We start from the raw sequence: 12667 nt of genomic DNA, 5'->3' as shown, positions 1-12667 counted from the left end.
CTAGGGCCTCTCTTATTTCAATTCTATTTATATTCAATTTATATTCAACTTTATTCCCACACAAAAAGTCCATAAATTCTATATCTCTGTATAGTACAGCTGTTTCTTATTTTCTTTATTTTTCATATATGTTTCTTATATTGAATATTTTGTACTGTACAGTAAGGTTATTTTATTTTAATTTTATATTTAATTTTATTCTTAGTTAAATTTACCTTCTTTTTTCTTTTTCATATTTATTTCCTAATTTGTGATGGCGGCGCACGCTAATGCAACGGCTTCTCGAGTTCCTGGAACAAAGCCTCTAGATAGCACACCAGATACAACAGATATCGCTTTTTCATTGCTGAAAATGCGAGGGAAGTATAGCATAACTGAACTGTTGTACATCAGAGACAGTTCGATTATTTTTATTCCACCAAGACTAAAATCGGCAGACAGCGGCTCTTGAGAACATCGGAGTGGCGTAGCAAAACGCAGGGGACAGAGGGCAATAGGAAACGATGTGCTCGCAGACAGAAGAGAGGAAAGCGGGCGGGAGCGTCTGTACAGTTAAAGGCTAGCCGACCTCTGATTCCAACTCTCTTCTTGGCCAACGTCCGCTCTCTGGATAACAAAATGGACCTGCTACGTTTGAGGATTAATGCTCACTCTGAGATGAGAAATTGCGCTGTTCTCTGCCTAACGATGATGAAACCATTTTTAATCAGAAGCCTAGGCTGAATGCTGAAGTAAACGCTCTGCTGAAAGCTACGGATGCTGCATTTAGAGCAGGTGATGCATCAGCGCTAAAGTTGGCGAGGGAACAACTGACAGCAGGCGTTGTGAGGGCTAAAGCCACATACGTCCAAAAAATCCAGGGTCAAATTCAAATTCAAATTCAAATTTTATTTGTCACATACACAAACATACACAGTACGAAATGTAGTGAAATGCATTTTACGGCTGCCATTGACCCTAGAAGAGAATTAAGTTTACAAATAAGAAATAAATATGAATAAAAGAAATACGATAGAAATTAAATAAAAATTAAATTAAACTAGGAAAAATAGAACTAAAAATAAAAATAGAAATCTGCTAGGGAAAAAAAAAAAATAGAACTAAAAATAAAAATAGAAATATGATGTGCAAAAATAGAAATCTACTGTACAAATTGAAATATACTGTGCTGTGTGTGCAAATATGCATAGAATAAAGTGACTTTGTGCAGAGGTTATTAAAGTGTCTTTGTGCACTGGTCCAGGATGTAAACGTAAAACTGTAAAATGTAGTGTAGTTGTGAAGGTAGGTGTGCAAAGTTATTAAAGTGTCTTTGTGCAATGGTCCAGGATGTAAGCGTACGACATGTAGTGTATATATGAAGGAAGGTAGTGTATATATGTAGTATGTATATATATGTAGTATGTATATATATGTAGTGTATATATGAAGGAAGGTGAGCATGTAATTGTCCATAGTGTTCATGGATGTAAGAAGATTGATGGATTTGATCAATTATGAAAAAGATGAAAAGATTGTTAGTTCTGCATAGTGGTGTGGTTGTGGTTGAGAGACCTTATCGCCTGCGGGAAGAAGCTCCTCCTCAGTCTCTCTGTGTTGGCCTTCAAGGAGCGGAATCGCTTCCCAGACCGCAACAGAGTAAACAGTCCGTTATTGGGGTGACTGAGGTCCTTCACGATTTTCCTGGCCTTGGTCAAGCACCGCTTGCTGTAGATTGAGTGCAGGTCAGGGAGCTCGATGCGGATGATGCGCTCACCTTACTTCCAACGATCCGCGGAGTATGTGGAAGGGCATTAAGTGTACAACACCAAAGATGCACAATGCCCTCGGGACACTTCCCTGCCAGATACACTAAACTCATTCTATGCCCGCTTCCAGGAACATGACCATCCTCCTCCCTGAAGACTGCCACCATTGTTCCAGTCCCAAAGTGTTCAACAGTGACTTGTCTGAATGACTACCGACCCATAGCTCTATCCCCAATAGTCATGAGGTGTTCTGAGAGGCTGGTCATGACTCATATCAAAGCCTCCATCGATGCCACTGTGGACCCCCATCAGTATGCGTACAAGACAAATCGCTCTGCAGATGACGCCATCTCATCAGTGATCCACACAGTGACACTGCATCAATGTAAAAAAGACCAAAGAGATGGTGGTGGACTTCAGAAAGGACAAGCGAACTCCTCTCCCCCTACACGATTGATGGAGCAGCTGTGGAAGTGGTCTCCAGCTTTAAGTACCTAGGCGTCCATATAGCTAAGGACTTAAACTGGAGCGTCAACACCTCGGGCCTGATTAAAAAGGCCCACCAACGCCTCTACTTCCTCAGGAAGCTAAAACGAGCTGGGCTTGGGAGCCTGGTTCTGAAGAGTTTCTATCGAGGAGTGGTAGAAAGCATCATCAGCTCCTACATCACTGTGTGGCATGGCAATAGCACCGTAGCTGAAAGGAAAGCCTCAGCATTATTAAGGACACCACTCACCCTGCACATTCTCTATTTCAACCTCTTCCCTCAGGCAGAAGACTGAGGAGCCTTCAGTGCAAGACCACCAGGCTCAAAAACCGCTTTTACCCTAAAGCAATTAGACTGCTGAACTCTAGCCGTGCTCTGTAGGTCCTCTCCCATTAAACACAGTTACAAACTGCTACTTTTGGATAGTATTTTATTACAACAAACAGTGGTGTGAAAAACTATTTGCCCGCTTCCTGATTTCTTATTCGTTTGCATGTTTGTCATACTTAAATGTTTCTGCTCATCAAAAACCGTTAACTATTAGTCAAAGATAACATACTTGAACACAAAATGCAGTTTTTAAATGAATGTTTACGTTATTAAGGGAGAAAAAAAAAACTCCAAATCTACATGGCCCTGTGTGAAAAAGTGATTGCCCCCCTTGTTAAAAAATAACTTAACTGTGGTTTATCACACCTGAGTTCAATTTCTGTAGTCACCCCCAGGCCTGATTACTGCCACACCTGTTTCAATCAAGAAATCACTTAAATAGGAGCTACCTGGCACAGAGAAGTAGACCAAAAGCACCTCAAAAGCGAGACATCATGCCAAGATCCAAAGAAATTCAGGAACAAATGAGAACAAAAGTAATTGAGATCTATCAGCCTGGTAAAGGTTATAAAGCCATTTCTAAAGCTTTGGGACTTCAGCGAACCACAGTGAGAGCCATTATCCACAAATGGCAAAAACATGGAACAGTGGTGAACCTTCCCAGGAGTGGCCGGCCGACCAAAATTACCCCAAGAGCGCAGAGACAACTCATCCGAGAGGCCACAAAAGACCCCAGGACAACATCTAAAGAACTGCAGGCCTCACTTGCCTCAATTAAGGTCAGTGTTCACGACTCCACCATAAGAAAGAGACTGGGCAAAAACGGCCTGCATGGCAGATTTCCAAGGCGCAAACCACTTTTAAGCAAAAAAAACATTAAAGCTTGTCTCAATTTTGGTAAAAAACATCTCAATGCTTGCCAAGACTTTTGGGAAAATACCTTGTGGACCGACGAGACAAAAGTTGAACTTTTTGGAAGGTGCGTTTCCCGTTCCATCTGGCGTAAAAGTAACACAGCATTTCAGAAAAAGAACATCATACCAACAGTAAAATACTGTATGGTGGTGGTAGTGTGATGGTCTGGGGTTGTTTCGCTGCTTCAGGACCTGGAAGGCTTGCTGTGATAGATGGAACCATGAATTCTACTGTCTACCAAAAAATCCTGAAGGAGAATGTCCGGCCATCTGTTCGTCAACTCAAGCTGAAGCGATCTTGGGTGCTGCAGCAGGACAATGACCCAAAACACACCAGCAAATCCACCTCTGAATGGCTGAAGAAAAACAAAATGAAGACTTTGGAGTGGCCTAGTCAAAGTCCTGACCTGAATCCTATTGAGATGTTGTGGCATGACCTTAAAAAGGCGGTTCATGCTAGAAAACCCTCAAGTGAAGCTGAATTACAACAATTCTGCAAAGATGAGTGGGCCAAAATTCCTCCAGAGCGCTGTAAAAGACTCGTTGCAAGTTATCGCAAACGCTTCTTTGCAGTTATTGCTGCTAAGGGTGGCGCAACCAGTTATTAGGTTCAGGGGGCAATTACTTTTTCACACAGGGCCATGTAGGTTTGGATTTTTTTTCTCCCTAAATAATAAAAACCATCATTTAAAAACTGCATTTTGTGTTAACTTGTGTTATCTTTGACTAATAGTTAAATGTGTTTGATGATCAGAAACATTTTGTGTGACGAAGATGCAAAAGAATAAGAAATCAGGAAGGGGGCAAATAGTTTTTCACACCACTGTATCTCTATATTTTTAGTGTAATATATAACTCTATGGTGCAATACATATATAACCCTATAAGTCGAATGTACAATGTGTGCAATACGGTCTCTGAAAATGTGCAATACACTATGTATAGTTTATGTCTAAATCCCTGCATAATATACCTCTGTCATAATATATGACTGCTCTTATTTATATTTATGTGTATACAAATATACACCCTTATATTTATACTACTATGCTATCTCAGTGTCTCAGTGCCAACTCACTCTAAGTGCTAGTCTGCCGTTTAGCTTTGTGAAGGTAGTACGATGTCAGGAAGAGGTAAAGGCGGGAATTAATGGTTTTAATTTAAGGGAAACAGTGGTTTTAATAAAGAGAAAAGAAATTATACGCATATTAATTTTGCGAACAATTTGAAAAAAAAATGACGGCCCACGCGGGTCTCCCACCGACGGTTGTGAGACATTGGGCCCGTTTGAAATACACAGGCTCAGGGGAAACCCCAAGCAGGAAAGAAATAGGATCTAACTTACTGCAAAGTCAATGGATTACAGCCTTAGATGTTCACTCTTTCATTGCTATGACTAATAAAAAAGACTATGAGATTTGTTTCAACAGTGAGCAAGCTTTGCAAAAATTTACATCAATTTTCAATACAAATGGCAATAGCTTCTGGGAAAACTGGGAGATTAATTCTTCATCCCCAGTTGACACCAAGTATGTCATTGTAAAATTCTGGACTGGTAGAATAGCCGATGCTGATATTGAACAATATCTCTTGCGGTTTTGTCAAATCTTACAACCTGTCTACAAGCCTGTTGATGAATTTGGTTTTTGGTACGGAGTTAGGAAATATAAAATTAAACTAAAAAAAAATCCTGATGGTACTCTGATGAAAATTCCCAGTTCTATTTCAATGGGCCCTTATAATGGAAAAATTTCTTATCCTGGACAGACTCAAAGCTGTTTTATATGCAATGCACATGACCACCAAGCTAAAGACTGCGGAGAGACGAGGTGCTGGAAATGTGGCAATTTCGGGCACAAGGGCAAGGACTGTAACAATAGAGAAGTGTGTAATCTTTGTCAGACAGAAGGTCACACTTTCTTTCAGTGCCCAAACTCGTACAGTAATAAACTTAAATCAAGACAACAACAGGCAGGTGAACCCAGCACTGTCCAAATCGCTCAGGTTCAATCAACAGCAGGAAAGAAAACCAAGCAAGGAAATCAAGTAGCAAACAGCTGGGAAGAAACAAAACTCGACGACGACGAGGAAGCCTCCTCTTCTGGAAGCAGCTCCACCAGTGGTGATGACAGCGACAGCGACTCTGACTCATCGGAGAGCGACAGCAACCGCTCAGATGCTTCCGGAAGACATCAGGATGCACAGCCAGGAGGCGAGACACAGGAGAGGAACACACGCAGACATGACAAGGCAACCAAAATCAACCCAAGTAAAACACGTGAGACTGCGGTCAAGCGCAAGGGCAACAATGCTGTAACAAAACATGGAAAAGAGACGGAGATGGCAACGTCAACACCGGACATGAGGCAAGATCTAGGAATGAACCACAAATCAACAAAGACCGACACGGAGACTAAAAAGAGGATTCTTGCATCACCAGATGAAGGAAACAGCGAAAAATCCAAGATGAGAAAGACAAAGGTAAATGATCACTGACCTCTTCTCCCGTTTAAATGTCATTGGACTTGATAATCGCTACCTCCAATGTAAGAGGAATCCAATCCAAGGCTAATCGATTTAAAAAATTAAAAACTCTTTGTCAAGAACAATTTGATATCTTATGTTTACAAGAAACTAGATTAACAACGTTTTCAGATGTTAGAGAGACAAAAGAATTGTGGGACAGAGGACCCTCCTTCTTCTCAATTGGGGAAAATAAGGCAGACGGTATAGCAATATTATTTTATAACAACAAGATTAAAACTATTAAAAGCCGAGAGATAATTCCAGGTAGACTCATGTTCATGGATGTCTTTTATTGTGGTCAGAAAATTAGAATAATTAATCTGTATACAGCGCAAGACACGGTTAGGAAAATCCAATTATTTAGAAAACTTAAAATGTTATTATGTGTCGGTTTCCCGATAGTAATCTGTGGTGACTTTAACACTATTACTGACGAAAATGATAGGATTTCAGATAAATTGTGTAAAATTAGGAGAGAAGGAATCTTCTTAAGAACCATGATGAATGAACACCAATGCCTGGACATTTTTAGAATTTTATTTCCAATGAAGACTGACTTTACAAGATTTGATGTTAATTGCAAAACCCGGATTGACAGAATCTACATTAGCAACAATTTTGGAGTAAAGTATTATAAGACTAAATTGTTAATTGACTCAGACCATCTAACTGTTATGTGTGGACTTTATTTTAAAAATGTTCCAAGAGTTAGTTATTGGAAGTTAAATGTGCAAATGTTAAAAAGCCTTTCTTTGATCCTAGATACAAAAAACGAAATAAATAGAATACAATCTCTAGATGTACTCACAATAAATAATTGTGAACTATGGGAAGTTTTAAAAAAACAATTAAAGGCCTTCTTAAAATATAAAAGTCGTACGTATAACAAAGAAAAAAATGATAAATATAATGGTATCATGAATGAATATATTGAGTTAAAAACAAAAGCCTACCGAAATGAAATCGAAGAAAACACTTTAAATAACCTTAAAAAAGAGATTGAATCTTATCATAATGAAACCTTGTTCAATATTCAGGTGCACGCAGGAACAAACACAGAAGAACTTTTAAATTCAAACAAAATTATATCATTATACAATAGAAGAAAAGAATCTAAGTTTATAGGATTAATTAAGGCAGAAGATGGAACGGTGGTAAATCAACCCGAAGAAATTAGAAAAACAATCCGTCAACTATGTTTAAATATGTACAAAGAAATTGAAATTGATGATAACCTGCTAAAAACCTTCTTAAATGATCAAAGTCAAACAACTACGTTTTCAAAAAATATAGATCAAGAAGTCGAAGAGAGCGAAGTCAACACAGCAATTCAGCAATTAAATTTTAAAAAATCACCAGGGAAAGACGGTCTTCCTCTAGAATTCTATAACACATTTTCTTCAGACATATCTAAACTGTTAACTAAGGTTTTCAATGAGGGCATTAACAAAGGTTTCATGTATGACTCCTTTTATGATGGTATATTATCCTTACTATATAAAAATGGAGACACACAAGACATTAATAATTGGAGACACTTAACTCTAATGAATGTAGACTATAAAATTTTTGCAAAAATAATCATGAATCGTATGACTGAAATATTAGATTTAATTATTTCCAAAGAGCAAACGTGTGCAATTAAAGGTAGACTCATGTGGGACAATTTAAACACCTTAAGAGAACTTGTGTATGAGAAACACGAAGCCGGTTTTTACGTGGTGGCTTTGGATCAAAGAAAAGCTTTTGATCTTATATCTAGAAAATATTTATGGGAAGTCTTAAGAATGTACAATTTCTCTGAACACTTTATAAAAATGGTTCAATGTTTGTATGCACAATCTAATATGCAAGTCAACGTCAATGGTCATCTGACGGAGTCTTTTACAATAAGGAGAGGTGTTAAACAAGGATGTCCCCTGAGTGCGGCCCTTTATGTTCTGGCAATAAGTCCATTAATTCATAAAATTCAAAGTGACGAGCGACTTGAAGGAGTAAAATTAGGGGAGAACAGAATTGTAATATCTGCTTATGCAGACGACATTACAGTTTTTATTAAATCAAAACATGACCTAGAAATAATACTCGAGCATTTTAAATCGTATGAAAAAGTCTCGGGAGCGTCATTAAATATGAATAAAACTGAATGTGTATGGATCGGAAATCCTACCAAGAAATTTAATGTCCAAATTCCAGAGACTCAACATTTAAAAGTTTTGGGAGTTTACATTGACAATGAAGGATGTGTTGAACATAATTGGGCTAAAAAAGAAAATGTAATTAAGGAAGAATTAGATAAATGGAAAATGCGGAACTTAAGTTACAAAGTGCGAATTAATATTATTAAAACCTTTATATTATCTAAAATAATGTTTTTAACATGTATCTTTCCACCACCAGATAAATGGATAAAAAAACTTAACAAAATATGCTGTAACTTCGTCTGGGACACGACCAGAGAAGTCACTAAACGAACATTGTTATTTAAGAACAGAGACCTAGGCGGATTAGGTGCCATCGATTTCGGCATCAAAACCAAAATCTCTGCTATTAAAATAATCTCGAGCGGGATCAACAGAAACGCGAAATGGATCGGAAACATCACCAATTGGAAACAAAAGAAAGGCCGCCTCAGAACTGCAGTACCCTACTATAAACTTATATTTTCGGATTTTACATATAAATATAGAGATTTAAACATTGATTGGATAAATGACTCTAATAAAAAAATCTTTACTTTAATTAATGACCAAATCCATGGACAAACAATAGCATTTAAAAATCTTGAAATTGACCAAAATGCTGAATGCATAAAAAACTTACAAAATAAAAACCTCTCTGAGAACATTCGAGACACATCCTGGCTGGTGGCTGTAAGAAGACTCCCAGTAAGAGCAGTAGTCAAATGGAGCTGTTTTGTTAAGACGACCACGTGTCCCATGCCAGGATGTGAAGAAATTGAAACGCTTGAACATTTTCTCCTCGAATGTTATCGCTCTAAGGAAGTGTGGGACAAAATAAGTGACATTGGTGTAAAAATTGAAATTAATATGAAATCAGTGTTTTATGGCATTTTTAATGGAAAATACAATCAAAAAGAACGTGATGTTTTCTGGTATATAATATGTGTAACAAAGTCAAAACTTTGGAAAACACGCTCTAGGATGACCATTGATCAACAATTTGTGTCTAGTGAAAAAGTTGTTAAAAGTATTCAAATACATCTGAAAAAACAAAGGACTATAAACAAAACATTGGGGGATTCTGTTATGTGGGATTCACTCTCCTTATAGATGTGGACTCTATGAACTATAACAATTGTTAAATTTTGTTTGCAAATTTATTTATTATTATAATTATTCTTATTGTATTATTAATTATAACAATAATAATAATTGTCATTATTATTTCTTATTATTACCCTTTGACGTATTTGTCCTTTGAATGAAATCATCGTTGTGGATATTGTAATGTAATGTAATGTGACTGTCATTGTAATCATTTACAATCATTATATGCCTTTTCTCAATAAAAAAATTAAAAAAAAAAAGTAAAGGCGGGAAAGGACTCGGGAAGGGAGGCGCTAAGCGTCACCGTAAAGTTCTTCGCGATAACATCCAGGGAATCACCAGGCCCGCTATTCGCCGTTTGGCGCGCCGTGGCGGAGTGAAACGTATTTCCGGCCTGATCTACGAGGAGACTCGCGGTGTGCTCAAGGTATTTCTGGAGAACGTCATCCGCGACGCCGTTACCTACACCGAGCATGCTAAGAGAAAGACCGTCACCGCCATGGATGTGGTGTACGCGCTGAAACGCCAGGGACGCACCCTGTACGGCTTCGGCGGTTAAACACTAACGGCTAACGAAGCGAATACAACGGCTCTTTTAAGAGCCACCCACATCTCCAGCAAAAGAGCCAGCCAATTGTGTGTGTGTGTGTGTGTGTGTGTGTGTGTGTGTGTGTGTGTGTGTGTGTGTGTAAAAATGTATTTTAGGCTTAAACACCGTGTACAAAATAATACCGTTTAAAACTTTCATAACACTTGTAACGATATATGCGGGCAGTTGAGGGAACTAGATAAAGAAATTTCAAGTCAATCTCTCTGTGTTTCGAGTGTTTAGCTTATCGAAATTATCAGGAAAGCGTTTTTAAAATCCATCGAATCCATTTAAAGCATCACAAGACATGAACAAAGCATTTAAAGTTTGGTACGCACACTAGTCACAATTGTGGACTCAAAGATATTTATTTACAAATTATATGTACATATTTTTCACGGTTGAACACGTGATTTACTTATTTTCTGGATTAAATTATTGTAAATATCCTTGTCTATTTTTTTTTTTTTAAATACAGGGTAACAAAAAAAATGGGAAATATATATATAAAACTCGAAAACGGCGGGAATGAACACAAAGCGAAGGGTGGAAGAGTAACAGGAAAAGACTGGGGCGGTAGGAGGTCCTCCATGGGAGGAATTTTAAAAATGTCGACCAATCAAAATCCGTTCTTGGCTTGTGCCTAATTACAATGTAGCCTTTACATAGAGGGCCCTCGGGCGGAGCTATTCATTCTTCTTTTAGTTTCGTTGTGAAACAGCAGCACCATGCCTGAGCCAGCCAAGACCGCCCCCAAGAAGGGCTCGAAGAAAGCCGTGACTAAGACCGCCGGCAAAGGAGGCAAGAAGCGCAGAAAGTCCAGGAAGGAGAGCTACGCCATCTACGTGTACAAAGTCCTGAAGCAGGTTCACCCCGACACCGGCATTTCGTCCAAGGCGATGGGAATCATGAATTCGTTCGTCAACGACATCTTCGAGCGCATTGCCGGTGAGTCCTCTCGTCTGGCTCACTACAACAAACGCTCCACCATCACTTCCAGGGAGATCCAGACCGCCGTGCGCCTGTTGCTGCCCGGTGAGTTGGCCAAGCACGCCGTGTCCGAGGGCACCAAGGCCGTGACTAAATACACCAGCTCCAAGTAAAGCGCGTCACCGCCGCCTTCATCAACACAACGGCTCTTTTAAGAGCCACCCATGTTTTCTGTCAAAGAGTCATCTCCTGTCCTGTCGTGTAGGTTTAGGACTATCTGACCATTTGACTCACACATTCAAATTCCATACAAACTTAAATACTTCTTTTAATTGTGTAAAGTTGCTTTGGGACAATGCCAATTGTTAAAAGCGCTATACAAATAAAATTTAATTGAATAGGTTTATGTATTTCAGCTAAATTTTCAAGGAGCCACTTTTAAATTGAATAAAATTAAGCTGAATTGTTCTAGATCAAAGTAGTTTCTAGCAGTACAGAGCTATTTAGAACTCGTATGTAGCAGCACTAGAATTTCGTTACTTCAATTAATCAGTTAATCATTTTAAGTCACATACACCGCGCACACACACTCACACACGCAACACACTCATTTTTACTGTCAAGAGAAAATCCACCAAAATGTTCGCCATGCAGAACCCAGTTGTCCATCAAACATTTTATTTGACTCTTACTCCTTTAAGGAACTTGTTTTATTTTATTTATACTTTTAAAGTATTTGAACAAGTAAATCCAACTATGGTTTTAAAATTCTTAGAAAAAAAATAAATCTTAAACATCTTATCTAGTTTTTAAATAACCAAAATGCTTTTTGCCATGAATATAGCCATAGAAGCTGGCATGGCGTTAAAGAAAGAAAGAGAAGAAATGCTAAGACAACTGCTCGTGACCTTAAAAGACTATCAAGGATTTGATACACTTCCATGTTCTGGTACGAAATTAGGACCCAGGTCCCGTTTAAGACACTGAGATAGCATAGTAGTATAAATATAAGGGTGTATATTTGTATACACATAAATATAAATAAGAGCAGTCATATATTATGACAGAGGTATATTATGCAGGGATTTAGACATAAACTATACATAGTGTATTGCACATTTTCAGAGACCGTATTGCACACATTGTACATTCGACTTATAGGGTTATATATGTATTGCACCATAGAGTTATATATTACACTAAAAATATAGAGATACAGTGGTGTGAAAAACTATTTGCCCCCTTCCTGATTTCTTATTCTTTTGCATCTTCGTCACACAAAATGTTTCTGATCATCAAACACATTTAACTATTAGTCAAAGATAACACAAGTTAACACAAAATGCAGTTTTTAAATGATGGTTTTTATTATTTAGGGAGAAAAAAAATCCAAACCTACATGGCCCTGTGTGAAAAAGTAATTGCCCCCTGAACCTAATAACTGGTTGCGCCACCCTTAGCAGCAATAACTGCAAAGAAGCGTTTGCGATAACTTGCAACGAGTCTTTTACAGCGCTCTGGAGGAATTTTGGCCCACTCATCTTTGCAGAATTGTTGTAATTCAGCTTCACTTGAGGGTTTTCTAGCATGAACCGCCTTTTTAAGGTCATGCCACAACATCTCAATAGGATTCAGGTCAGGACTTTGACTAGGCCACTCCAAAGTCTTCATTTTGTTTTTCTTCAGCCATTCAGAGGTGGATTTGCTGGTGTGTTTTGGGTCATTGTCCTGCTGCAGCACCCAAGATCGCTTCAGCTTGAGTTGACGAACAGATGGCCGGACATTCTCCTTCAGGATTTTTTGGTAGACAGTAGAATTCATGGTTCCATCTATCACAGCAAGCCTTCCAGGTC

At 38.4% G+C, this 12667-nt stretch overlaps 1 protein-coding gene and 1 pseudogene across 1 annotated transcript; both read left to right on the top strand.

Moving 5' to 3' along the window:
- LOC128516130 (histone H2AX-like) overlaps nucleotides 1–12667 on the top strand; it is a 197602-nt pseudogene that overhangs the window by 14565 nt on the left and 170370 nt on the right.
- LOC128516150 (histone H2B-like) lies at nucleotides 10501–11031 on the top strand. Its single transcript, XM_053490458.1, has one exon. It carries the CDS (start codon nucleotides 10613–10615, stop codon nucleotides 10985–10987), a length of 375 nt encoding a protein of 124 aa, XP_053346433.1. The 5' UTR covers nucleotides 10501–10612; the 3' UTR covers nucleotides 10988–11031.

The sequence above is a fragment of the Clarias gariepinus genome, chromosome 28 (genome assembly GCF_024256425.1).
Source record: "Clarias gariepinus isolate MV-2021 ecotype Netherlands chromosome 28, CGAR_prim_01v2, whole genome shotgun sequence".
In the NCBI taxonomy this organism is placed as follows: domain Eukaryota; kingdom Metazoa; phylum Chordata; class Actinopteri; order Siluriformes; family Clariidae; genus Clarias; species Clarias gariepinus.
This window is presented reverse-complemented; position numbering and strand designations above follow the sequence as displayed.

Coding starts and splice junctions, on each gene's coding strand:
- LOC128516150 (XM_053490458.1), top strand. CDS start 10,613: ATGCCTGAGCCAGCCAAGACCGCCCCCAAGAAGGGCTCGAAGAAAGCC.